The sequence below is a fragment of the Bos grunniens genome, chromosome 10 (genome assembly GCF_055505025.1).
Source record: "Bos grunniens cultivar Pamir isolate PY7600 chromosome 10, Bosgru_T2T1.0, whole genome shotgun sequence".
Taxonomy (NCBI): domain Eukaryota; kingdom Metazoa; phylum Chordata; class Mammalia; order Artiodactyla; family Bovidae; genus Bos; species Bos grunniens.
The window spans coordinates 101,180,104-101,206,394 of NC_141174.1; the positions used below are offsets into that span (position 1 = coordinate 101,180,104).

Below are 26,291 nucleotides of genomic sequence, written 5' to 3' on the forward strand. Positions count from 1 at the left end.
AGAGTATGTGTATTCAAAGTTTACTTGATTTGTGCCTAGGCTAAATGCAGAAGTTAGAAATGTTTTGTTCAGGAGAAAAAAAATGTGAAAAGACAAGAAGGATACACTTAACTGAGGTGAAGATGTGAGTAATTGTATACAATAATAATAAATAATATTAATTTAAATAAAAAATGTTTTTTATTAATTTAAATAAAAAATATTTTTAATAAAAAATAATAAAATACAAAATTCATTTTAAAAGATCTCTTTCTGTATATATGTGCTTAAATTGTAAGGGAGAAAGTAAATGGCTTCCTTAACACATGGTGTACTCTTCAATCATTGTCCATTTTTGCTGCCTCAAGGTGAAGATGTGGAAAAAATTTTGGATGAATGGAAGGAATATAAAATGGGAGTGCCAACATATGGTGCAATTATTCTTGATGAGACACTTGAAAATGTGAGTGAGAGTAATACAGAATTTTTAAGTGAAATGGTAATCAGCTGTTTTCATCCTAATGTTATATCTATAATGTTCTGAACTGAGGTTTTAAACGTATACTTAGATTTTTAGTGCTACAAGGCCAAAATTTGCATATTTTGTCTGCATTCTGGGTCTTAATAATTCATACCTATTGCAGTATGGCATATTGTAAAGGAACTTGATTGCTGAAGAAATACTTTAAAATGGGCAGAATGCCTTTCTTCATAGGAAAAGTAATATTATATCTAGCCTCCTGAAAGATAGTTAACCAAGTAAAATTGTTGGCGATAACAGTTATCTGAAGTAAGGAGAAAAGCACTTCTGGCTTTTAGAAAGGAATATGGGAAAGGAGAGCAAGTTTTATTTTTACCTCTTGATTGTTTTGCAGGTACTACTGGTTCAGGGGTACCTCGCAAAATCAGGCTGGGGATTTCCAAAAGGAAAAGTAAATAAAGAAGAAGCTCCTCATGATTGTGCTGCTAGAGAGGTGAGTTACTGCAGTTTGATGCGTTTGGTGGCTGTGCTTTGAGTGTTGTTTTAGCTTTGGAGACTGGACTTGTTTGGATCATTTAATCCTCTTTCCAGAACTTGAATGCCTGCATGGAGTAATATCTTTTGTTATGTAACTGTTAATTTGTTTGTCTACCTCTGTCATTTGTTCTTCTCTCATTTGTTTCATTTTCTTTCATTGTACATATTTTATTTTATTATTTAACCTTTTTTGTAATATCCTTTCCACTTTTCCTTTTAGAATTGGATTAAATATTTAATTGGATTAAATAAATAGATTAGTTAAATATTTTGACTCTTATAACCTTTGTTTTATGTTTATAGTCTGGGCGTCTAGACAAACGCACAATTTCTGAGACATTTACATTTATTGGTAAAAACCCACTCTAGCTTCCCTCTGCCTGTAGGATGAAGTTTAATTCTTTAAGAATTGAAACTCCGTTTCCTACCCCCAACACAGAACTTAGCCATTCCTAAATTTGTCTGTCTTTATTCTTAGTCAAGAAGAAAATGAAGGAAATGGCAACCCACTCCAGTGTTCTTGCCTGGAGAATCCCAGGGATGGGGAGCCTGGTGGGCTGCCATCTGTGGGGTCGCACAGGGTCAGACACGACTGAAGCGACTTAGCATAGCATTCTTAGTCAAATAATTTATTCTTTGTCCTCTGAATTGATTGATTTGTTTTATCCACTAAGCTTTTGCTTATGTGATTTTCCTACCTGGAAACGCCTCTCTTCTGCCCATTCAAATCATAACTGGGTATCTTTGTAGATGGAGGTCACTTTTTCCCCAAAAGACTGCCACAGACTAGCTGTCTGTATGGGGCCTTATTTTCTTATTTGTAAAAGGAGGATGTTCACTCTTACTTAAATTGTTTATCACATGTAACCAGTTGGCTGTAGCCCACAGTAATACATTGTGATACATTGTATACGGTATTCTTATTTATCAATTTACACCAGTACACCTTGTCCTTGACATTTGAGGAGTTGAGCTATGAGGAAATATGATAAAATGGAAAGAGAACTGGACTAGGAGTTGAAAGGGGTTTGTTCCATTATAGTTTTAGTATATGTTGCTCAGTAGCCTAGAGAAACTGGACAAATCTCTCTGTAAGATATAAAATTATTAGGAGTCTAACTCAAGGACTTGTTTCTAAAAGCAAGATATTCATAACTAGAAGTGGTATCTTTCTAGAGTCTAAGCTGGTAGTGATTGAATTTTGAGATTTTTTTTTTTTCAAGATGGCAGTATGGATTTTGTAGCATATTTTATTTGAATCTCTTTTTTTTTTGCTCCATGTTTTTCTAGAGCAGTGTTCACCGCCTGGTTCGAGTCTATTTGTTAGTGAGGGATAGTAGTTAAAATTCTTAAAAACCACTAGTGGTCATTTACTGTAGAAAAAGTATCAATGCTTATTTACTTTGGAGTAAGATTTTTAAAATGACTGAAAATGCTGCATTTTAAATTGAGTGTGGAACAGCTTATCTGAGCAAGTATTTTGCAACAGCTTATAGCAAAGACATTTTATGCCCACCCTTTAAAATTGAAAACTATTTAGGGAGCAGGTGAGGAAATGCCACATCCTCTTAAGAGCTTTTCCTTTATTTTCTGCAGATGCCAGGAGATGAAATGGAGTAGTTAAAAAGTCTTCCCTTTTGTGTCTTCAGTTTTTGTAGTTGTCTTGCTTATAAAGAAAGGCAAAATGGGAGCCATACTGTCCTACCTGGTGGAGTTAATCCATACGTCTTATACATGGAGTAGACTTCTCCTACAGTAGTGAGATAGTTGTCCAGGTCCAGAAAGAAATATTAACTGCAGTAACAGAAATTTCGGCTAAATTAGGTGGTATGGGCTATCTTCATAATTGGATCTTTCCCGAGGAATCAAATGCCTAATCTTGGAAAACTGAAGAAGGACCCTAGATCCAAGGGCTCTGCCTGCATCTACTGCTGGAATGCTCCATCTCATGAATTTTATACACGATATTATACAGAGTCGGGATGATGCAGAAGTGGGGTATTTGGGATAAAAAGAGAAAGTTAACCTGTGAACCAGGACAGTTTTCACCTTGGTTTCTCTTCTTTGTTCTCTGCTCTGGGATACTGAGATAAAAAGTTATCCTGTCTGTCTGGTGCTGATTCCAGTGGATCACCATAATTTGTAAGAAAGTAAATAAAGTTTATTCTTGGGGCCGGGGGAGTGGGAGAATGGAGAATCCTGTAGGGGAAGATGCAGCCTTTATGGGAAGTTATCTCTATTTTTACAGGTGGGTAACTGAAACAGAGCTGTTGAGTACTCAGTAAGCACAAAACAGAGATGCAAACCCTAGTATTTGGGTTCTGGAGTTCATGTTCTTGGCTGCTATTTAATATATAGACAGTCAGGAATGTTTGTAAATTGGTGAGAATTTCTAAATACATACACAGATGTAAACAGAAGAAACTTGATTTTAAGTACATATATCTATTTCCTGATAACACTTAGCTCTCTTATTTGGACCAATATGAATCTCCCCCCGCCTCCCGTGTTTTAAAGATTTTGACTTGCTCTGAGGAAACCACAGGTGTACTTAGGAACCACAGTTGATTAATTTCGGGGAAAAAATGTTCCCTTTGATAATAAGAATTAATCCTAACTTCTAACTTTTCTGAACTAAATAATAGCCTCTTTTAGCCGATAAAGGAACTTTTTAGAAAAGACTTTTTTAAATTTCTGTTATTTTAAGGGCTAGAATTTTTAAAGGCAAATCTTTTGATTTTTGTTCCTTTTAAGTGAATGCTTTTCTCATAAAGAACAGATTGTGGAATTAAGGTGTAGCATTGCTGTATTAATCCATTCAGGCTGCCATAACAAAATACTGCAGCCTGGGTGGCATAAGCAGTAGACGTTTATTTTCTACTCCTGGAGGCTGGGAAGCCTAAGAGCAAGCTGCCTGTTGGTGGATTTCCTGGTGAAGGCTCTCCCTCCGGCCTGCAGTCAGCTGCCTTGCCTCTGTGTGCCCGCGTGGTCTTCCCTGGGTGACTGAGAGCCCAGGGCGCTAGTTTACCGGTGTCTCCTCCTCTTAAAGGGCACTAGTCCTGTCGGATTGGAGACCCACCTGCATGACCTCATGTAACCTGCACCACCTCCTCACAGGCCCCGTCTCCAAGTACAGTCATTTTGGGAGTTAGGCCTTCCTAAGAATTTTGGAAGGTTCAGTCCATAGTAATTGCTATTTTTGAGTGTTGAAGTATTCAACCAGCCGTCCTAGAGTTGCAGTGTATCCTTCTGCCACTTGGTGGTGCTGCAGCACAATAGAAGCAACACTGAGGGAGGGGGAGCGCCATCAGTCTTAGCTGAAAACCAGATTGTTATTCCATTTATAGGAGTTAATATTACACTTTTCATTTTCACTTGTATGAATACATATGGAGAAGTTTTGTCTTAATTTTTAGCTATCATTAGGCTTAGGCTGATGTGTTAAGCACTTTTTCTCTTGTTTTTACCATGTTTTTTTTCCCTCTGGTTTCTACCATGGGTTTTATTTTAGGTTGCTTAATAACTTTTTAATTTTCTTTATTGTAATTGTATCAGTGTTATTTCATCGTGTATGAGTGTGTAGAAGTGTTTATTTTGCTACAGCAGAATCTGACACCTTCTGTAAGGGCTGTGTGTGTGGACTGGGCTGAAGAATCAGTGGCAAGCAGGCCGCTCAGGGAGAAGCTGTGAATAATCGTCAGTTGAAAGCTAATGGCCGTCCTAATTAGTAGTTTCCAATCTTCTCTTTGATCACTTGGTTCACCTTTGTTAATTGGGTTATTTCTGAACACTTATTCAGTAGTCAAGTAGATGTACGATAGAGATGTGAAAAATGTTCTCTAGGTTTTATTGAAAGGCTGTATTAAGATAATCTTGGTATATTTTTGTTACCAATTGTGGTGAAACAACACCTGTTTTTGAGAACATGGAATACTTGGCAGTTCATATGTGGTTTCGAGATTTCATGTTGCTGCTTATTATTTGGTAGAACAGCATTTTATTATAATGACACTTACTTTAATGTGCCCTTATGTGATTTAATCTTGATAGAATTTGTACAGAGGAATTACTGGTTTATTCTACCACTTGTAGGCTTATAGGACATAGATTTTAGGCAGAGGATTTGATTGTCTATGCTGGTGTTCTTTGGGTAGCACATTTTTTTACTCTTACGTAGAGATTTTTATCTGATATCGTTTGAGACGTTAATCCTATTCCATGCGCCAGGAACGTTAACTCTGAATTATCATACAGGAAGGGATTTGATTCACAGAAGGTTTGGTATTAAAAATTGGTTTTAAATTTTATTTTTTTAATTGGTGGGAAATTGCATTATAATTTTGAATTGGTTTCTGCTGTACAGTAATGTAGATCAGTTATGTGTGTGTGTATTTGTGTATGTGTGTGTATATATATAATTTTCCTCCTGAGCCTCCCCACCCATCCCCAGCCATGAGATGACCCCTCCAGGTCATCACAGAGCACTAGGCGGGGCTTCCTGTGTTATTTAGTAGCTTCCTTCTACCTGTTTTATGTGTGATATTGTGTATATAGGATTTCCCTGGTAGCTCAGACGGTAAAGAATCTGCCTGCAGTGCAGGAGGCCCAGGTTTGATGCCTGCCTGGGTCGGGAAGATCCCCTGGAGAAGGAAATGGCAGTCCACTCCAGTATTCTTGCCTGGAGAATCCCATGGACAGAGGAGCCTGGTGGGCTGCAGTCCACAGGGTGGCACAGAGTCGGGCACAACTGAGCGACTGACACTGCACTGTTGTATGTAATTTGCCCCACCCTCGCCTTCCCCAACTGTGTCCACAGTCCCGTCTCTGCTATGTTCATTAGTACCATTTTTCTAGATTGTGTATATATGCGTTAACATACGACACTCGTTTTTCTCTTTCTGACTTACTTGGCTCTCCAGCACAATCTAGGTTCATCCACCTCACTACAGTTGACTCAAGTTCATTGCTTTATGGTTGAGCAGTACTCCACTGTGGAGGTGCACCGCAGCTTCTTATCCATTCACGTGTTGGTAGGCATCTAGGTTGCTTCCGCGTCCTGGCCGTTGCCAGTAGTGCTGCAGTGAACGAGGGCCACATGTGTATTCTGGCACTGTGGTTTTCTCAGGGCGGGAGTAGTGGCCCAGTAGTGGGGTTGCTGGGTCATACGGTGATTTTATTCCTAGTGTTTTTTATTCCTAGTGTTTTAAGGAACCTCCGTGCTGTTTTCCACAGTGGCTGTATCGGTTTATATTCCCACCAGTGCGGGAGGGTTCCCTTTCTCCACACTCTGCAGCATTTACTCTTGGTAGATTTTTTTTGATGATGGGCATTCTGACTGGTGTGAGGCGATAATCTCATAGTTTTGATATGCATTTCTCTAATAATGTGTGATATTGAGCCTCTCTTCAAGTGTTTACTGGCCATCTGTACATCTTTGGAGAAATGGCTGTTTGGGTTCTGCCCATTTTTTGACTGTTCCTTTTTTTTTTTTTGATTTTTTGATCTTGAACTGTACGAGCTGTTTGTATTTTGGATATTAACCCTTTGTTGGCTGTAGATTTGTTATCTGTACATAAAAGTGAGCTATTAAAATTTTTTCCTGGTAAATGCTTGTTGAGAATGAGTACCTTATTTTAGAGGTGAACCAATCTTTATCACTTTTAGAATTAAGAAGTCTTGCATTGTATTATTGGAAAGGGCAATGGCAACCCACTCCAGTACTCTTGCCTGGAAAATCCCATGGACGGAGGAGCCTGGTAGGCTGCAGTCCATGAGGTCGTGCAGAGTCGGAGACGACTGAAGCGACTTAGCAGCAGCAGCATTGTATTATGTTTATTCTAAGTATGGGAGAAATATCAATAACCTCAGATACGCAGATGACACCACCCTTATGGCAGAAAGTGAAGAGGAACTCAAAAGCTTCTTGATGAAAGTGAAAGAGGAGAGTGAAAAAGTTGGCTTAAAGTTCAACATTCAGAAAACGAAGATCATGGCATCCGGTCCCATCACTTCATGGGAAATAGATGGGGAAACAGTGGAAACAGTGTCAGACTTTATTTTTCTGGGCTCCAAAATCACTGCAGATGGTGACTGCAGCCATGAAATTAAAAGACGCTTACTCCTTGGAAGGAAAGTTATGACCAACCTAGATAGCATATTCAAAAGCAGAGACATTACTTTGCCAACCAAGGTCCATCTAGTCAAGGCTATGGTTTTTCCAGTGGTCATGTATGGATGTGAGAGTTGGACTGTGAAGAAAGCTGAGCACCGAAGAATTGATGCTTTTGAACTGTGGTGTTGGAGAAGACTCCAGAGTCCCTTGGACTGCAAGGAGATGCAACCAGTCCATTCTGAAGGAGATCAGTCCTGGGATTTCTTTGGAGGGAACGATGCTGAAGCTGAAACTCCAGTACTTTGGCCACCTCATGTAAAGAGTTGACTCATTGGAAAAGACTGATGCTGGGAAGGATTGGGGGCAGGAGGAAAAGGGGACGACAGAGGATGAGATGGCTGGGATGGCATCACTGACTCGATGGACATGAGTCTGAGTGAGCTTCGGGAATTGGTGATGGACAGGGAGGCCTGGCGTGCTGCAATCCATGGGTCGCGAAGAGTCGGACACGACTGAGCGACTGAACTGAACTGAAGTATGGTTGTACAGGGTTTCAAAGCTGCCTTTGTTACATTACACTAATGGCCTCATGTTGTACCATTTCTTCTCTTTATAATCCTTCAGCTATAGTCATTCTCAGCTATCTGGAGTATCTTTTTCTTCTTGTCAGTCTTATAAACTTCTAGTCATCTTTCAAGTCCTAGCCCAGGTTTATCCACAGGATAGGACCCTGCTTATGACAGCCTTCCAGGTGACTACCCCAGCTCACACCTCACACCTCACCTGTGCCCAGGGCTGAGTTGATGTTCAGTCGCTCACTCGTGTCCCAACTTTTTGTGAGCCCGTGGACTGAAGCCCACTAGGCTCCTCTGTCCTTGGGATTTTTCCAGGCAAGAATACTGGAATGGGTTGCCATTTCCTTCTGCAGGCATCTTCCTGGATTAGGGATCAAACGGGCCTCTCCTGCATGGGCAGTTGGGAAGCCCCTCAAGGCTGAGGTAAGCATCCTGATTCTGTATTCCCATGGCACCCACCTACTTTCTGGCATGTATATCATACCACAGTTATCATTTCTTTTTAAGATGGAGCTCTTGAAAGAGCAGTGCTTGCTTTATTCATTTCTGAAATCAGTGCGTAGGATAGGATAGTACCTGTCACTAAGCACACAGATATATTTGAATGAATACACTAAAACAACCTTACCATTAATTACATGTTAGTCTTTAAAATTGTGTTAATGTTATAGTAAGAATAATAAAAAGAATAGACCCACCTGTTAATATTTTGCCGTGTTTGCTTTATTACTTTTGATACATATGGGTGTATGGTTTTTATTATTATTGCTAGATAATTTAGGAGTAAATTGTAGACATAATGTCTCTTAACCACTATTACTGCATGTATCAATAAGTTTAAAGAACTAGAAAGTTCTCTTACATAATCACGGTGTAATTATCAAATTCAGGAATGGGTTTGAAAGGTTCTTTTATCTAACGGATAATTGAGTATTCAGATTTACTAGTTGATCCATTATAGTCCTTTTCTGCAGTTTCCACCCCTTCTCCCATACAGGATCCTATCCCAGGCTCCTGCCCTGTGTTTGCATTTAATTGTTGTTTTGCAGTCTTTAATCTGAAACAGGCTCTTAGTCCTTCAGTGCTTGTTTTGTTAAGCATGTATTCATTTAGATTCTGTTTGTAACAAATAGGGTCTGCTTACAAAGAACTTAGATTATACAGTTTACTTTTAGCATAGCTTTTAATTATTTTACAGACATATGTGACTGGTAGGTATTCTAATTTCTGATTATAAGATATTCAAAGAAGAGAGTTAAAGAGAATAACTGTAAAAATAGAATTAAGAACCATGTAAAAATTATTTTTTAAGCTTTTTTTGTTGACGGATAAAAGCATAAAATAAACTTAGCAGGTTATTAATTTTTATGTATGTACATGCCTGTGAAACCACCATCCAGGTCAAAGAATATTTTCAGCAGCTCAGAAGAGTCTTTGCTGCCCCTTCTTTTTTTAATTTTGGCTGCACTGGGGCTTGGCTGTGGCGTGGGCTCCTTGTTGCTGTGCGAGGGCTTTCTTCTGTTGTGGAGCTCTGGGGCTTTCGGGCTTCGGTGATTGCAGCTCCTGGGCTCTGCAGTGCCAGCTCGGAAGTGTGGCACATGGGCCCAGCTGCTGCATGTCATGTGGAACCTTCCCTGACCAGGGATCCAACCTGCATCCCCTGCATTGGTGGGCAGACTCCCAACCACTGGACCACCAGGAAAGTCCTCCTGCCCTTTCGGATCAGTACCTACTTTTCCCACATTTCCTGGAAGGAACCACTGTTTTGACTTTTCTATTACCATCGATTATTTTTGCCTGTTCTGAGCTTCATATAATTAGGATTTCGAAATAGCTATTCTTTGTGTTTTATCTCTCTCTCTCAGTGTAATGCTTGTGAGATTCATCTGTGTTATCGTGTATATTAGCAGCTGGTTCTTTTTAATCGCTCTTTGTAATATTGCAGTGTACAAATATACCACAGTTGTTTATCCATTCTTTTATGTATTGGATTGTATCCAGCTTTTGGCTATTAAGGATAAAACTGGTATAAATATGGTGGTACATGTCCTTTGAGGAAAATAAGCCTTCGTTTCTCTAGGAATGGAATTACTGAGTCATAGGGAAGTTGCCAGTGGTTTTCCAGTTGGTTGAACCCATTTATATTCCGACCACCTGCATATGAGAGTTCTTGTTGTCCTTGCCTACATGTAGAATTACCGACTTTAAAATCTTTATCCCATGTTCATGGATTATGAGAATTAATATTGTTAAAATGCCATTACTGCCAAAAATCATCTCTAGATTCAGTGTGATCCCTATCAAAATTTCAGTGGCCTTATTTTTACAGAATTAGAAAAAAAAAATCTTAAAATGTGTACAGAACCACAGAATACTCTGAATAACCAGAGCAATCCTGAAAGAAGAACAAAGTGGAAGGTATCACACTTCCTGCTTTCATGCTGTACTGTAAAGCTGTAGTCATTAAATGGTATGGCAGTGGTGCAAAAACAGATGAATGAAACAGATCTGAAACATAAACAGATCAATGATCAATGAAACAGATCAAAGAATTGAGATCCCAGAAACAAAGCCACACATGTATGGTCAACTAATATTTGAGGAGGGAGCCAAGAAAACTCAATGGAAAAAAGAGAGTCTCTTCAGTTAATGATGCTGAGGAAATTGAATATTCCCATGAAAAAGAATGAAACTAGACCACTATCTTACACCACTCACAGAAGTTAGCTTGAAGTGGGTACATGACTTAAATGTAAGACTTGAAACCATGAAACTTCTAGAAGAAAACAGGATAAAAACTCCTTAATGTGGCTCTTGGCAATGACTTTTTGAATATGACTCCAAAAGCACAAGCACCAAAATAAGCAAGACTACATCGACCCAAAAACGAGAAACAGTCAACAAAGTAGAAAGCCTGTGGAATGGGAGAAAATACCTGCAAACCATATAGTTAATAAAGAGTTAATGTCTAAAAATGTATAACAAGCAAACCATATAGTTGATAAGGAGTTAATGTCTAATAAGAACTTATACAACTCAGTAGCAAATAATTCAATTAAAAAATGGGAAAAAGACCTGAATATACATTTTTCCAAAGAAGATAAATAGTTAATAAAAATGTGAGAAGATGCCCCGCATCACTAGATATTCAATTCAGTTCAGTCGCTCAGTTGTGTCCGACTCTTTGGGACCCCATAAATCACAGCACGCCAGGCCTCCCTGTCCATCACCAACTCCCGGAGTTCACTCAAACTCATGTCCATCGAGTCGGTGATGCCATCCAGCCATCTCATCCTCTGTTATCTCCTCCTCCTGCCCCCAGTCCCTCCCAGGATCAGGATCTTTTCCAATGAGTCAACTTTTCTCATGAGGTGGCCAAAGTATTGGAGTTTCAGCTTCAGCATCAGTCCTTCCAAAGAACACCCAGGACTGATCTCCTTTAGGATGGACTGGTTGCATCTCCTTGCAGTCCAAGGGACTCTGGAGCCTTCTCCAACACCATAGTTCAAAAGCATCAATTCTTTGGCGCTCAGCTTTCTTCACAGTCCAACTCTTGCATCCATACACGACCACTGGAAAAACCATAGCCTTGACTAGACAGACCTTTGTTGGCAAAGTAATGTCTGTGCTTTTCAATATGCTATCTAGGTTGGTAATAACTTTCTTTCCAAGGAGTAAGCGTCTTTTAATTTCATGGCTGCAGTCACCATCTGCAGTGATTTTGGAGCCCAGAAAAATAAAGTCTGACACTGTTTCCACTGTTTCCCCATCTATTTCCTATGAAGTGATGGGAGCAGATGCCATGATCTTTGTTTTCTGAATGTTGAGCTTTAAGCCCACTTTTTCACTCTCCTCTTTCACTTTCATCAAGAGGCTTTTGAGTTCCTCTTCACTTTCTGCCATAAGGGTGGTACCATCTGGATGTCTGAGGTTATTGATATTTTCTCCCGGCAGTCTTGATTCCAGCTTGTGCTTCTTCCAGCCCAGGGTTTCTCATGATGTAATCTGCATATAAGTTAAATAAGCACGGTGACAATATGCAGCTTTGACGTACTCCTTTTCCTATTTGGAACCAGTCTGTTGTTCCATGTCCAGTTCTAACTGTTGCTTCCTAACCTGCATACAGGTTTCTCAAGAGGCAGGTCAGGTGGTCTGTTATTCCCATCTCTTTCAGAATTTTCCGCAGTTTATTGTGATCCACACAGTCCAAGGGCTTTGGCCTAGTCAATAAAGCAGAAATAGATGTTTTCTGGAGCTCGCTTGCTTTTTTGATGATGCAGCGGATGTTGGCAATTTGATCTCTGATTCCTTTGCCTTTTCTAAAACCAGCTTGAACATCTGGAAGTTCACAGTTCACGTATTGCTGAAGCCTGACTTGAAGAATTTTGAGCATTCCTTTACTAGCATGTGAGATGAGTGCAATTGTGCAGTAGTTTGAGCATTCTTTGGCATTGCCTTTCTCAGGGATTAGAATGAAAACTGATGTTTACAGTCCTGTGGCCACTGCTGAGTTTTCCAAATTTGCTGGCATATTGAGTGCAGCGCTTTCACAGCATCATCTTTCAGCATTTGAAATAGCTCAACTGGAATTCCATCACCTCCACTAGCTTTGTTTGTATTGATGCTTTCTAAGACCCACTTGACTTCACATTCCAGCATGACTGGCTGTAGGTGAGTGATCACACCATCGTGATTATCTGGGTCGTGAAGATCTTTTTTGTACAGTTCTGTGTATTCTTGCCACCTCTTCTTAATATCTTCTGCTTGTGTTAGGTCCATACCATTTCTGTCCTTTATCAAGCCCATCTTTGCATGAAATGTTCCCTTGGTAGCTCTAATTTTCTTGAAGAGATCTCTCGTCTTTCTCATTCTGTTGTTTTCCTCTATTTCTTTGCATTGATCTCTGAGGAAGGCTTTCTTATTTCTCCTTGCTATTCTTTGGAACTCTGTATTCAAATGGGTATATCTTTCCTTTTCTCCTTTGCTTTTCACTTCTCTTCTTTTCCCAGCTATTTGTAAGGCCTCCTCAGACAGCCATTTTGCTTTTTTGCATTTCTTTCCCATAGGGATGGTCTTGATCCCTGTCTCCTGTACAGTGTCACGAGCCTCCGTCCATAGTTCATCAGGCACTCTATCTATCAGATCTAGTCCCTTAAATCTATTTCTCACTTCTACTGTATAATTGTAAGGGATTTGATTTAGGTCATACCTGAATGTTCTAGTAGTTTTCCCCACTTTCTTCAATTGAAGTCTGAATTTGGCAATAAGGAGTTCATGATCTGAGCCACAGTCAGCTCCTGGTCTTGTTTTTGCTGACTGTATAGAGCTTCTCCATCTTTGGCTGCCAAGAATATAATCAGTGTTATTTCAGTGTTGACCATCTGGTGATTATTAGGCAAATACAAATCAAAACCATAATGAGATATCTCTCATGCCTCTTAGATTGGATGCCTTCAGAAAGACAGATAAATGTGGAGAAAAGGGGTCCCTTGTTCACTGTTGGTAGGACTGTAAACTGATACAGCCACTACGGAAAATTCTATGGAGGATCGTCAAAAAATTAAAATAGAACAACCGTATGATTCAGCAATTCCACTTCTGAGAATATATCCAGAGGAAATGAAAATGCTACCTTGAAAAGATAACTACAGTCTTATGTTCATAATAGCATTGTTTATAATAGCCAAGACAAGGAAACAACCTAAGTGTTCATTGAGAAATGAATGGCTAGTGAAGATGTGGTATGTATGTACACAATGGAATACATTTCAGTTGTTAAAAAAAGAATCCTACAATTTGTACGGTTATGGGCATTGAAGGCATTGTACAGAATGGATAAGTCAGATAAAGACAGATTTTGTATGGTCTCCCTTTTATGTGGAATCTGAAAAGCAAAACTCAGAAGGAGAGATCAGATTTGTGGTTCTCAGAGGGTATGTGTGTGTCTAAAAGAGAATTAGAGGAATGTGGTCAAGAGTTGGAAGATAAATAAGCACTAGGACGTAATGTACAGCATGATGACTACAGTTAACACTGCTGTGTGATACGTATGAGAAGTTCAGAGACTAGAGCTTAAGGGTTCTCATTACAAGAAAAAAAACGTATTTTTTTCTTATTCTTTTTATTGTACTTATATGAGATGATCCATATCAGCTAAACTTAGAGTAACCATTTCACAGTATGTATAAGTCAAACCATTATGTTCAAACCATTATATCTCAGTAACACTGGGGAAAAAATTTATGGTCATTTCTCAATATATGCAAAACATTATTATGTTGCGTACCTGAAGCTAATATAATGTAATATATTAATTACATCTCATTTTCAAAAAATTTTAGCCGTTATTAGGGGAACGTAATGGTCTATCATTGTGTTTTTCATATTTCCCTGAAGTTTAATGATGTTGGCCACATTGTCATATTCTTATTGGCCATTTGAATGTCCTCTATTATTAAGTACCCAGTTACATGTTACCTTTTTTTTTTTTTAAGTTGGTTTACTAGTCTTGTGGATATATAGGACTTCTTAATGCAATCTGGATTTGAGTATATTGTGAATGGCTTCTGGTTTATGTATTCCATTTTGACTTTCTTAATGGAGACTTTGATGAAGAAAAACAATTTTATGTCACTGATAGGTAAACTTTTAGGTAAACCAGTTCTAATTTCTAAAGTTATAATTCTAATATCCAACCAGATTGATTTATAACAAAAACCATTTTTAAGTTATGTCTCAAGCAGTAGAGTAGGGTAGACCTTACTTTCAAAGAAAAAGAAAACCAAAGTATTAATAACTGGACTTTAATGGGAACATTCAGATAACATACATGAGTTGTGAAATAAATCCACAATTGTTAGTTTAATTATATTGTATTATGTATACAAATGGACTTCCCTGATGGCTCAGATGGTAAAGAATTTGTCTGCAATGTGGGAGACGTGGGTTTAATCCCTGGGTCGAGAATATCCCCTGGAGGAGGGCAGGGCGACTCACTCCAGCCTGGAGAATCCCCACAGCTAGAGGAGCCTGAAGGGCTAAAGTCCATGGGGTTATAAAAGAGTCGGACAGCCCTGAGTGACTGAGCACACACCGCATGTATATAAATAAATTAAGATCTGGGGAAGTGTGAAACTACAAAGTGTCTATTACTGAGCCTTCGGGTTTTTATTCTGGATAAGATGTATAGTTTTGGTTTAGGACAAGAAAGCTCTTTTTTGGTAAAACATAGGTATTTCTGTTTCCACTCTGTCATTTCTGGAAGCAGGAAATACAAATAATGTCTCTTTTCTGTATACCATAGAATCAGTTTCAAGTGAGTATATTCAGCTAGTACTTAAAATTAGGAAAAGGTTTAACATGATTGGCAGTATACAGAAATGAGTTAGATGTGTTGTGGAGGAGCTTAAATTGTGAGTTACGGCCTACACATATCTGAGAGAAATATAGATGTGCCCTTATCGAAGGAGGTAGAAAGACGTACCTAAACCAACAAGAGAACGAGGGAAGAGACGAAAGGAATGGACACAAATAACTCCTCCACACCCTTACCTTGTAAGAGGTTCAGGCCTGTGCATGTTTTATCGTCTTCTGTGCCATTGATTGGGTAGGTGCTGAAACTAGAGGGAAGAAGGAATTCCAGCGTAAAAGGTGCACACTGGTTTCTAGTCAGTAAAGAACCAAAGCCTTTTTCATTTGAGGGTGAAGTGGGAAAGGACCTTGCCAGAGACCATAAATGTTATCTGAAGGAGAACGTTTAAGGCTAGAAGAGACTCATGGTTTTACTTTTTATTGGGGTATAATTGATTTGCAGTCAAATCACATTTGCTTGTATTATATAGCAAAGTGAATCTGCTATATGAATGCCTAGCCAGTCTTCTTTAGGTCCTTTTCCCATATGAGCCATTAGAGAGTACTGAGTAGAGTTCACTGTGCTCTGCAGTAGGTCCTTATTACTTGTCTTATGTATAGCAGTGTGTCTGTGTCAATCCAATCTTGCAGTGAATCCCTCCCCCCTCACCAGTGGTTTTTTAAGCAGAGGCCCAGGATTTTAATAGATTAATAAGCATGGCTTTTCTGGTTGAAGGAGAAGGTGAGGGTTAGCTGTGGGGGTTAGCGGTAACACTTTATTCCCAGGAACTGGGGTTCCATGTCTTGGAGTTCCTTGAGGCACTATGAGGAGGGGCAGTTTTAGATCCACTAAGCAATTCAGAATGATCTCTGTTATTCAGTATCACAGAAATCCAAGTCTGTGCCCTGACCAGTAATGCTGAAGAAGTTGAAGTTGAATGGTTCTATGAAGACCTACAAGACCTTTTAAACTAACACCCAAAAAAGATGTCTTTTTCATTATAGGGGACTGGAATGCAAAAGTAGGAAGTCAAGAAACACCTGAAGTAACAGGCAGATTTGGCCTTGGAGTACAGAATGAAGCAGGGCAAAGGCTAATAGAGTTTTGCCAAGAGAACACACTGGTTATAGCAGACACCCTCTTCCAACAGCACAAGAGAAGACTCTACACATGGACCTCAAGAGATGGCCAACACCGAAATCAGAATGATTATACTCTTTGCATCCAATGATGGAGAAGCTCTATACAGTCAACAAAAACAAGACCGGGAGCTGACTATGGCTCAGATCATGAACTCCTTATTGCCAAATTCAGACTTAAATTGAAGAAAGTGGGGAAAACCACTAGACCATTCAGGTATGACCTAAATCAAATCCCTTACGATTATACAGTAGAAGTGAGAAATAGATTTAAGGGACTAGATCTGATAGATGGAGTGCCTGATGAACTATGGACGGAGGTTCCTGACATTGTATAGGAGACAGGGATCAAGACCATCCCCATGGAAAAGAAATGCAAAAAAGCAAAATGGCTGTCTGAGGAGGCTTACAAATAGCTGTGAAAAGAAGAGAAGCGAAAAGCAAAGGAGAAAAGGAAAAATATACCCATTTGAGTACAGAATTCCAGAGAATAGCAAGGAGAGATAAGAAAGCCTCCCTCATCCATCAGAGCAAAGAAATAGAGGAAAACAACAGAATGGGAAAGACTAGAGATCTCTTCAAGAAAATTGGAGCTACCAAGGGAACATTTCATGCAAAGATGAGCTCGATAAAGGACAGAAATGGTATGGACCTAACACAAGCAGAAGATATTAAGAAGAGGTGGCAAGAATACACAGAACTGTACAAAAAAGATCTTCACGACCCAGATAATCACGATGGTGTGATCACTCACCTAGAGCCAGTCATGCTGGAATGTGAATTCAAGTGGGCCTTAGGAAGCATCACTACGAACAAAGCTAGTGGAGGTGATGGAATTCCAGTTGAGCTATTTCAAATGCTGAAAGATGATGCTGTGAAAGTGCTACACTCAACATGCCAGCAAATTTGGAAAACTCAGCAGTGGCCATAGGACCAAAAAGATCAGTTTTCATTTCAATCCCCGAGAAAGGCAATGCCAAAGAATGCTCAAACTACTGCACAATTGCACTCATCTCACACGCTAGTAAAATAATGCTCAAAATTCTCCAAGCCGGGCTTCAGCAATACGTGAACTGTGAATTTCCAGATGTTCCAGCTTGTTTTAGAAAAGGCAGAGGAACCAGAGATCAAATTGTCAACATCCGCTGGATCATCAAAAAAGCAAGAGAGTTCCAGAAAAACATCTATTTCTGCTTTTATTGAGTATGCCAAAGCATATGTGTAGATCACACATGTGTAGATTATGCCAAAGCATAGTGGATCACAATAAACTTTTGTTTATTGTGGAAAATTGTGGAAAATTCTGAAAAAGATAGGAATACCAGACCACCTGACCTGCCTCTTGAGAAATCTGTATGCAGGTCAGGAAGCAACAGTTAGAACTGGACATGAAACAATAGACTGGTTCCAAATAGGAAAAAAGTACTTCAAGGCTGTATCTTGTCACACTGATTATTTAACTTATATGCAGGGTACATCGTGAGAAATGCTGGACTGGAAGAAATATAAGCTGGAATCAAGATTGCCGGGAGAAATATCAATAACCTCATATATGCAGATGACACCACCCTTATGGCAGAAAGTGAAGAACTAAAGAGCCTCTCCATGAAAGTAAAAGAGGAGAGTGGAAAAGATGGCTTAAAGCTCAACATTCAGAAAACTTAAGATCATGGCATCCAGTCCCATCACTTCATGGCAAATAGATGGAGAAACAGTGGAAACACAATCAGACTTTATTTTTGGGGCTCCAAAATCACTGCAGATCGTGACTGCAGCTAACTCCACCCTGGGTACAAAGGTGGTTGTAGCTGTTTTCTTGGAATCTGTCCATTGAAATATTAGTATTAATCCCAATTCAATTTTCGTGTTTGAAGAATGGTTTTCTTTGTATAAGACATTTTTCATTCTGTAGCTTGGTTATACATGTACTTTTGTGGTTACTGAATCAAATCCATATGAGGTTTATATTCCCTTGGAGTGGGAACCACTGATGTATTCTCACATAATAAGGGTTTTGGACCCAATTTTAGAATGTGTGTGTGCACGCGCATGCGTATACGTGTATGCACACGCGCAGGGGCTTTTTTCCCCCACATCAATAAGCAGGTTTTGGATATGAACTGAATGACTTACAATTCAGCTCAATTCTGACACTGTCTGCCTTGAGGTAGCGTCACATTCCAGAGGTGAAGGGTTCAGTCCTATAAGACCATGCTTGGCTTCAGATGCCAGTTGCAAAGTTCAGGTTGTCACTTGTGCCTTTTGATCCCCCTCTTTGGGTTTGATTAGTTTTTGCTAGAGTGATTCATAGAATTGAGAAACATTTTTCTTATTAAGTTTTCCAGTTTATTACAATAAAAGGATATAACTCAGGAATAACTAGATGGAAGACATAAATACTTAGGATGCAAGGTACAGAAAAAAAGCAAAGAACTTTCTTTCTGTCTTTGGCACCACTATCCCCAAATCTTCATGTGTTTTTCAAGCCAGAAACATTCCTTTTTGGTTTTTATGGGGTTGACTGAGTTTATTTCCTGGAGGTGGGGGAGGAGGGGCCCATTGAAAGTTTTAACCCTCTTGATCACCTGGCAACCAAGTTAATTCCCGAAGTAGACTCCAGAAGTCACATAATTAACAGGATGTAAAGATACTTTTGGGCTTCTCTTGTGGCTCAGCTGGTAAAGAATCTGCCTGCAATGTGGGAGACCTAGATAAAAAGCAAAGATACTTTTGCTTTTATAATTTAAGACATTCCAACCGTTTTGCTGCTGCTACTGCCAAGTCACTTCAGTCGTGCCCGACTCTGTGTGACTCCATAGACGGCAGCCCACCAGGCTCCGCCGTCCCTGGGATTCTCCAGGCAAGAACACTGGAGTGGGTTGCCATTTCCTTCTCCAATGCATGAAAGTGAAAAGTGAAAGTGAAGTCGCTCAGTCGTGTCCAGCTCAGTGACCCAGGATCCTTTGTCCATGGGATTTTCCAGGCAAGAGTGCTGAAGTGGGGTCCACTGCCTTATCCGTCCAACCGTTTTAAGAGCTCTTATACCAGAAGAGGGGACAGTGGCCAAATACATATTATTGTAAATTGCAGTATCATATGTTTCCTTTTTATGAATAGCTGAAAAAACTTAGGCTTAAATGTGTGAGGAGGTTTTTCCATAGAGACACAGCAAGAACTAGACCCTGAAATACTGTGATTTTTTTTTTTTTTTTATGTAGTGTTTTTATGCATTTAATTTCCTGGATATTTCTGAATTTGTGACTTTGAAATAAGCAAATATTAATGAACTGAAGGTCTAACAGCCAAACTTGAAAATCATCATCCAGATTTATTATTTCCAGGTCTTTGAAGAAACTGGTTTTGATATTAAAGATTATATTTGTAAGGATGATTACATTGAACTTCGGATCAATGATCAGCTTGCTCGTTTGTACATCATTCCAGGAATTCCAAAAGATACAAAATTTAACCCGAAAACCAGAAGAGAAATCCGGGTATGTAATTGAGAAGAATTTTCCGGTTGCTGGATGGTATCTAATTAAATTGCTTTTAGAAACTCCTTGATAATAACTAATTTTCTTGTGTTTCAGAATATTGAGTGGTTCTCCATTGAGAAATTGCCTTGCCATAGAAATGATATGACCCCAAAATCCAAACTTGGTTTGGCACCAAACAAATTTTTTATGGCCATTCCTTTTATCAGGTATGTTTGTATTTTTTAAAATATTAAACTTCACAATTCTGATAGTTTCTTTACATAGCCAAGTTTTAAAAGCAAATTCTTAATATCTCCATAGACCATTAAGGGACTGGCTTTCTCGAAGATTTGGAGATTCCTCAGATAGTGACAATGGATTTTCCTCCGCTGGTAGCACACCAGCTAAGCCCACTGTGGAAAAATTGAGGTAAAGAAACAGATGTGTTGGATTTTGACTTTTTGGTCTTTTTTAATACATTAGTAGCATTTTGCTTAAAAAGTTTGCAGAGGTATTGGCTTCCTTTTATAGATACTAGTTTCTTACTAGTCTCACAGATAATAGACATTTTAGAGGGGTGGTTTTTGGATGAGAGGTTAATTAAAGTCATAAAGGAGCTTCAGGCATATTTTAAAATAGTATACACAAGAGAATGTCAGCTTTTTAGATGGATAGCTAGAGTATGAGGAAAAGAAAATTTTTTTCTCTCTTTGTATGTATTCATAGTACTTGTTCTGTGTTCTCATATCTTTACTTTAGAAATAATTGGTTTCTGTATGTGGTCGAATGTCTGTTTTTGTGAGAAGGAGATGAGGGGTGCTGACGTATAATTTGTTCAGAAAGATAGCACTGTGAAGACTTGGGCTTGCACCTTTCCTTTCCCTAGTCTAGACTGTATATTATAAGGAGTGAGTATTACATGGATAAGAACTGCAAAGAGCATTTTCTTGTTTGGGACTTAATTGTATCCAAATCACAGTTATAGAGTAGGCTAAGTAATTTTCTGAAATTCAGTTCTGTTCAGTCGCTCAGTCCTGTCTGACTCTTTGTGACCCCATGGACTGCAGCACGCCAGGCCTCCCTGTCCATCACCAACTCCCAGAGTTCACTCAAACTCGTGTGCATGGAGTCGGTGATGCCATCCAACCATCTCATCCTCTGTTATCCCCTTCATCTCCTGCCCTCAATCTTTCCCAGCATCAGGGGCTTTTCAAATGAGTCAGCTCTTCGCGTCAGGTGGCCAAAGTTTTGGAGTTTCACCTTCAACATCAGTCCTTCCAATATAATTTTCTGAAATAAGTATATGTATTTGTAATCAACTTGTAGAGCTTTGCCTTGTTAGGTTCAGAGAGAGTTGCTTTCTAAATTTTCTCTAAGTTAGATGCTTTGTTTTTATCCTAGAGCTTTAAAAGTAAACAATAGGAGTAAATCACACCTACAGTCAATATTTTTTAAATACATAGGGAATATTCCATTTTAGTTGGATTTTATGAGGACAGAAGATTGGACTAAATGCCTTGAAAGTCATTTGTGCCTTTCAGAATCTGTCACTATAATCACCAAAGTATATACTACTAAATATAACTGAAGAAGAAAAAAGAAAAAACAGGAATGTAGTCATGATTTAAAAAACCCAGTTACTACTAAAGTTATGAAATAGTGATAGGGTTTGAAAAGAAATTGTGTCACTGTTTAAGAATCTGTCACCCACAGTGGTATGATACCATTCCCACATCTTTCAGTCGGTATTAGGGTTTGTGATCCTAGAGAATGGAATAAGGAGATAATGAAACAACTTCTCAAACAAATTCCAGGTTTCTCAGGCAGGGTGATGTCTCTTTTTAACATATAGACTAACTCTTATGACATTTTGGAGGAATTACTTGAATTTTGTCTAAAGAAAGAGAGCCTGCAATTTTTTTTCTTTTTTGAGAGCCTGCAATTTAATCACAATTTTTAAATGGAAAAGGGGACAGATTCTGAAATATTCAGAAACAATCTTACTATAATATGGATCTTGGGATCAGTGACTCTGGACTGTATTAATATATGTAAGTGGTACTATCGAATACAATTTATCTTTACTACAAACTATTACAGTTGATTTCTTTGGTGTAAGTATTTGAGACTGGATCTTTATTTAATATGCTTATCTATCATTTTGAACTCCTTAATTTCCTTGGAAGAAAAGCTGTGACAACTCTAAACAGAGTATTAAAAAGCAGAGACATCACTATGCAGACAAAGGTCTGTATAGTCAGAGCTATGGTTTTTCCAGTAGTCATGTATGGATATGAGAGTTGGACCGTAAAGAAGGCTGAGTGCTGAAGAATTGATGCTTTTGAACTGTGGCGTTGGAGAAGACTCTTGAGAATCACTTGGACAGCACAGAGATCCAACCAGTCAATCCTAAAGGAAATCAACCAGGAATATTCATTGGATGGACTGATGCTGAAGCTTCAATACTTTGGTCACCTAATGTGTGGAGCTGACTCATTGGAAAATACCCTGCTGCTGGGAAAGATCTAGAGCAAGAGGAGAAGGAAGCGACAGAGGATGAGATGGTCAGATGGCATCACTGAGTTGGACATGGCTTAGCGACTGAACAGCAACAACAACATAGCTCAGTTTGTCAGATCTTAGCACGGAGGGTCCATACTGACCTGTGCAGGATCAAATTCCATATGGAAGCATCCTAGTAAAGAATTGAATTGTCTGTCCTATTATAAAAATCCACTGATATATGTGTATTCAGAGTGGCTTTATTTATTGGCTTCGTTACTAAATTTATTAAATTTGTGAAAGAAGTATTTCCTTCAGATTCATTTTTGTTGTTCGGCCAGGCTGCAAGGCTTGCGGGATCTTAGTTCTTCATCCTTGGCTTGAACCTGTGTCCCCTGCAGCGGAAATGCAGAGTTCTAATCACTGGGCTGCCAGGAAATTCCCCAGATTTTTAAAAGTACAGTCATTTTAGGAGAAGGTGGTATCAATAATTTAGAAAAGTTTGGGACTAAAAATAATAGATTATCACCCCATTCAAGAAATGTGGAGTGATAGGCATTCTTCTGGGTTCTGGCAGTAAAGCAGTAGACAAAGTCGACATGAATCCTCTGCCCTTGTGGAATTTAAACTCCAATGAGGGGAGACAGATAGTGAATAAAGTAACATTTATAGTCCGTTAGATAAACTCTCAAGGTTTGGGAAGAAGTATCAGTAAAAATTTTCTGATTTTATTTTTATTTTAAAATCTTGTTGTAGTCGAACCAAGTTCCGCCACAGCCAGCAGTTATTTCCTGAAGGTTCTCCTGGTGACCAGTGGGTAAAGCACCGGCAACCACTGCAGCATAAACCATACAGTAATCATCACGCTGAAGTGTCTGATCTTTTAAAAGCAAAGGTGAGTGATAGTACATTTAAAGATTTTCATAACTTAAGATCCTTTGACTTAGAAATGCATCTGAGTTGAGGCCTTGCAGATTAACAGTTGTAGAGCTCTTAGTCGTTCATCCAAGGCGCCTGTCTTCCTGATTTGTGATTTGAAGCTGGGATGAGACTCCTAACCTTTACAGCTTTGGTATTAATCCAATGTAGTAAGGAATATGAATTATCAATAACATCTGATTTTGGTAAATGTGCTACCAGTGAAAGGTTCATACCGTGTTGTTCTTCAGTGTATGATTATATCATAGTTTGTTTATCCATTTTACTCTTAGTGGACGTGTTTGTTGTTTCCACTTGGGGGCTTTTACAAATCATACTGCTAGGAATATTTCTGTACATGTATTTTGATGAACATATACAGTTCTTTTGAGTATATAGAATTGTTGGAGCAGTGGATATGCCTAAGTTCTTAAGTATATACTGCAAAAAATGTTCTAAATAATTTGTATCCCCTGCAAAATATTTGAGAGTTCCATTTGTTCCATATCCTTACTGATCTTTGGTATTACCTGTCTGTTATTTTAACCATCTATTTGGGTACCAGTCTTTACTTTTCTTCTTTTACAAATATACTGGGTTCATCAGAATTTAAAACTTTCTGTGCTTGAATGGTCACTGTCAAAAGAGAAAAAACACCCATGAAATGGGAGAGTTTGCAAATCACATATCTACTGGGTTTATATCCAGGATATATGGAGACCTCCTATAGCTCAACAACAGCAAAGAAGAAACAGTTAAACAAAAATGAGTACACAACAACTTGAATAGACATTTATTGAAAGAAGACATTTACATGGTCAGTAAGCACATGAAAAGATGCTCAGTTGAGAAGTAATAAAAATGTAGTAAAAAATGGAAAATAATGAGTTGACAAGAATGTAAAAAAGTTGGAACCCTTGTGTATTGCAGGTGGGAATGTAAAATGGTACAGCTGCCATGGGACAGCTTGGTGGTTCCTCAGAAAGGTACACATAGAATTACCATGTGACCCAGTGGTTCCACTCCGCGGTTCATATTCAAAAGAATTGAAAGCAGGGACTCAGAGATAACTTAGCAGTGTTCATAGTAGTGTTGTTCATGATAGCCGGAAGGTGGAGACAACCTACATGTGTGTCAAAAGGTTACTCGATAAACAAAGTAAACATACAGTGAATATTATTTGGCCTTTAAAAGGAATGAAATTATACATACGTGCTACAACATGGATGAACCTCACACACAAAAGGACAAATGCTATATGATTCCACTAATTAATATGAGATTATCAGAGCTGAGAGACAGGAAAAAACAGAAGTATTTAATAGACAAAGTCTCTGCTTCAGTGATGGAAAAGTTCTGGATGGATACTGGTGGTGGTTGCACAGCTTTGTGGCTGCACTTACCGCCACTGAGCTGCCCATTTACAAGTGGTTCAGGTGGTAAGTTTTATGTATATGGTACACAGTAAAAAAGTAAATATCGAAAAGAATAAAATGAAATGGAGTTAAAGGTATGTGCTAACATGAGCTTCTGAAAGCTATTTCCCTTCCTTTCTTTAAGTTACTGTTTTCAAGCTATTTTAAGAAGTAAATTTTTTCTGTAGGTAGATAGGATGTACACAAGTGTATTTATTGTAAAATAATAATAAAATTGTTCTTTGCACTGTTTTAGCTAGTTCTCTTAAATAACTGTTCTTAAGACCTTTAAGGCCAAATTAATGTTTAAAAACTGTTTTAAGTTAAACTTAATCTAACTCATGTTTAAGCAATATAATAGCAAGATGTCGACTACTGCATGTTTAGGTTTTAGGTCTGAATTTAGGGATTAAAAGTGAAAGTGAAATTCTCAGTCATGTCCAACTCTTTGTGACCCCATGGACTGTCCATGGGGATTTTCCAGGCCAGAATCCTGGAGTGGGTAGCTGTTCCCTTCTCCAAGCAATCTTCCCAACCCAGGGATTGAACCCAGGTCTCCCACATTGCAAGCAGATTCTTTACCATCTGAGCCAAACCAGTCTTATTTATTATTTTATATAAAAAGATTATTAAAAATTCCCTTTTATTAATAGTTTAAAGCAGGTTTTAGGGTAACAGTGATCACATCTGGTGCTTGTTTCCTGATCTAAGGACTGAAGTCAACGTGCCTCAGTGTCCTCTATTGATAGTCATAAGGTTTTCAAAGTTGTTTCTAGGGAACGTTGTATTTGCTATTTTATTTTGTATCTTTGGAGGATTCTTGCTCTGTGAAGCTCTCTATAATGAAAGATGTTGATAGTGGTTCTTCAGTGTTTTAGGAAGATTTTGGGGGGCTTTGCTGAACTCTGATCGAACCAGCTAAATGTATCATGGGGTATATTGTTTTATCCTGTTACATTGTGCTGTATGTTTACATTTTATTTCTTATTGGAAAAACAGAATCAAAGTATAAGGGGAAATGGCAGAAAACAGTATCAAGATTCACCTAATCCAAAGAAAAAACCAAATGGGGTCCACAGCCAGCCAGCCAAGCAACAGAATCCCTTGGTGGTAAGAGTTAACATCATGCTGAGGCAGTTCATGCTTTTTAGGATGAGGCAAGGGCATTGTCAAGGCATTTTGAATTGCTTTATTGACAGGATTTTTATGAATCTGTGTGTGTGTGCTGTTCACCACTAAGAAATCTCTGCCTACTCTCGATTATAGATTTGTCGTTTTGATTCAGTTGTGCATCTGATCTTTTTTATGTGGGAATTTGTTTATCTGTTTGTTTATGATTTTTAACATTAATTTTTATTGGAGTACAGTTGATTTACAAAGTTGTGTTAGTTTCAAGTGAAAAAGTGGATCAGTTTATACATATATCCACTCTAGGTTCTGTTTCTGTATAGGTCATTACAGAGCACTGAGGAGAGTTCCCTGTGCTGTTCTGTAGATTCTTATTAATTATCGATATGTGGGTATTTAGACTTACTTTAATACTTTGGAAACAGTGTTAGTCAACTCTCCTAGATAAGTCCTAGGTATTCTATTTTTCTAAATAGTGTCTGTATTATTTTAATGAAGTTAAAAGTTTGGAATAGCCTCACAGTGTATTTTATTTTTCTTCAAATTGATAGAATTCAGAAAATGAAAACAAAACACTCACAGCCAATGCCATAGTCATTAGACTAGGCTGAAGGACAGATACCTGTGAGCGTTTTAAGACATTTATTTCCATTCTTTTAGTCTGTGTTCCAGAAAGTA

At 38.6% G+C, this 26,291-nt stretch overlaps 1 protein-coding gene across 2 annotated transcripts in view; it reads left to right on the top strand.

The window, feature by feature from the left end:
• Positions 1-26,291, top strand: part of DCP2 (decapping mRNA 2) — a 54,918-nt gene that overhangs the window by 18,170 nt on the left and 10,457 nt on the right. Inside the window, exons 3-9 of one of the 2 annotated variants that reach the window (XM_086323347.1) lie at positions 315-442; positions 855-953; positions 19,516-19,668; positions 19,765-19,877; positions 19,972-20,079; positions 22,909-23,047; positions 25,485-25,595. In XM_086323347.1, the coding sequence (XP_086179473.1) occupies positions 315-442; positions 855-953; positions 19,516-19,668; positions 19,765-19,877; positions 19,972-20,079; positions 22,909-23,047; positions 25,485-25,595 (851 nt within the window). The remainder of the gene's footprint in view (positions 1-314; positions 443-854; positions 954-19,515; positions 19,669-19,764; positions 19,878-19,971; positions 20,080-22,908; positions 23,048-25,484; positions 25,596-26,291) is intronic. The other variant, XM_086323348.1, reaches the window with a different exon arrangement.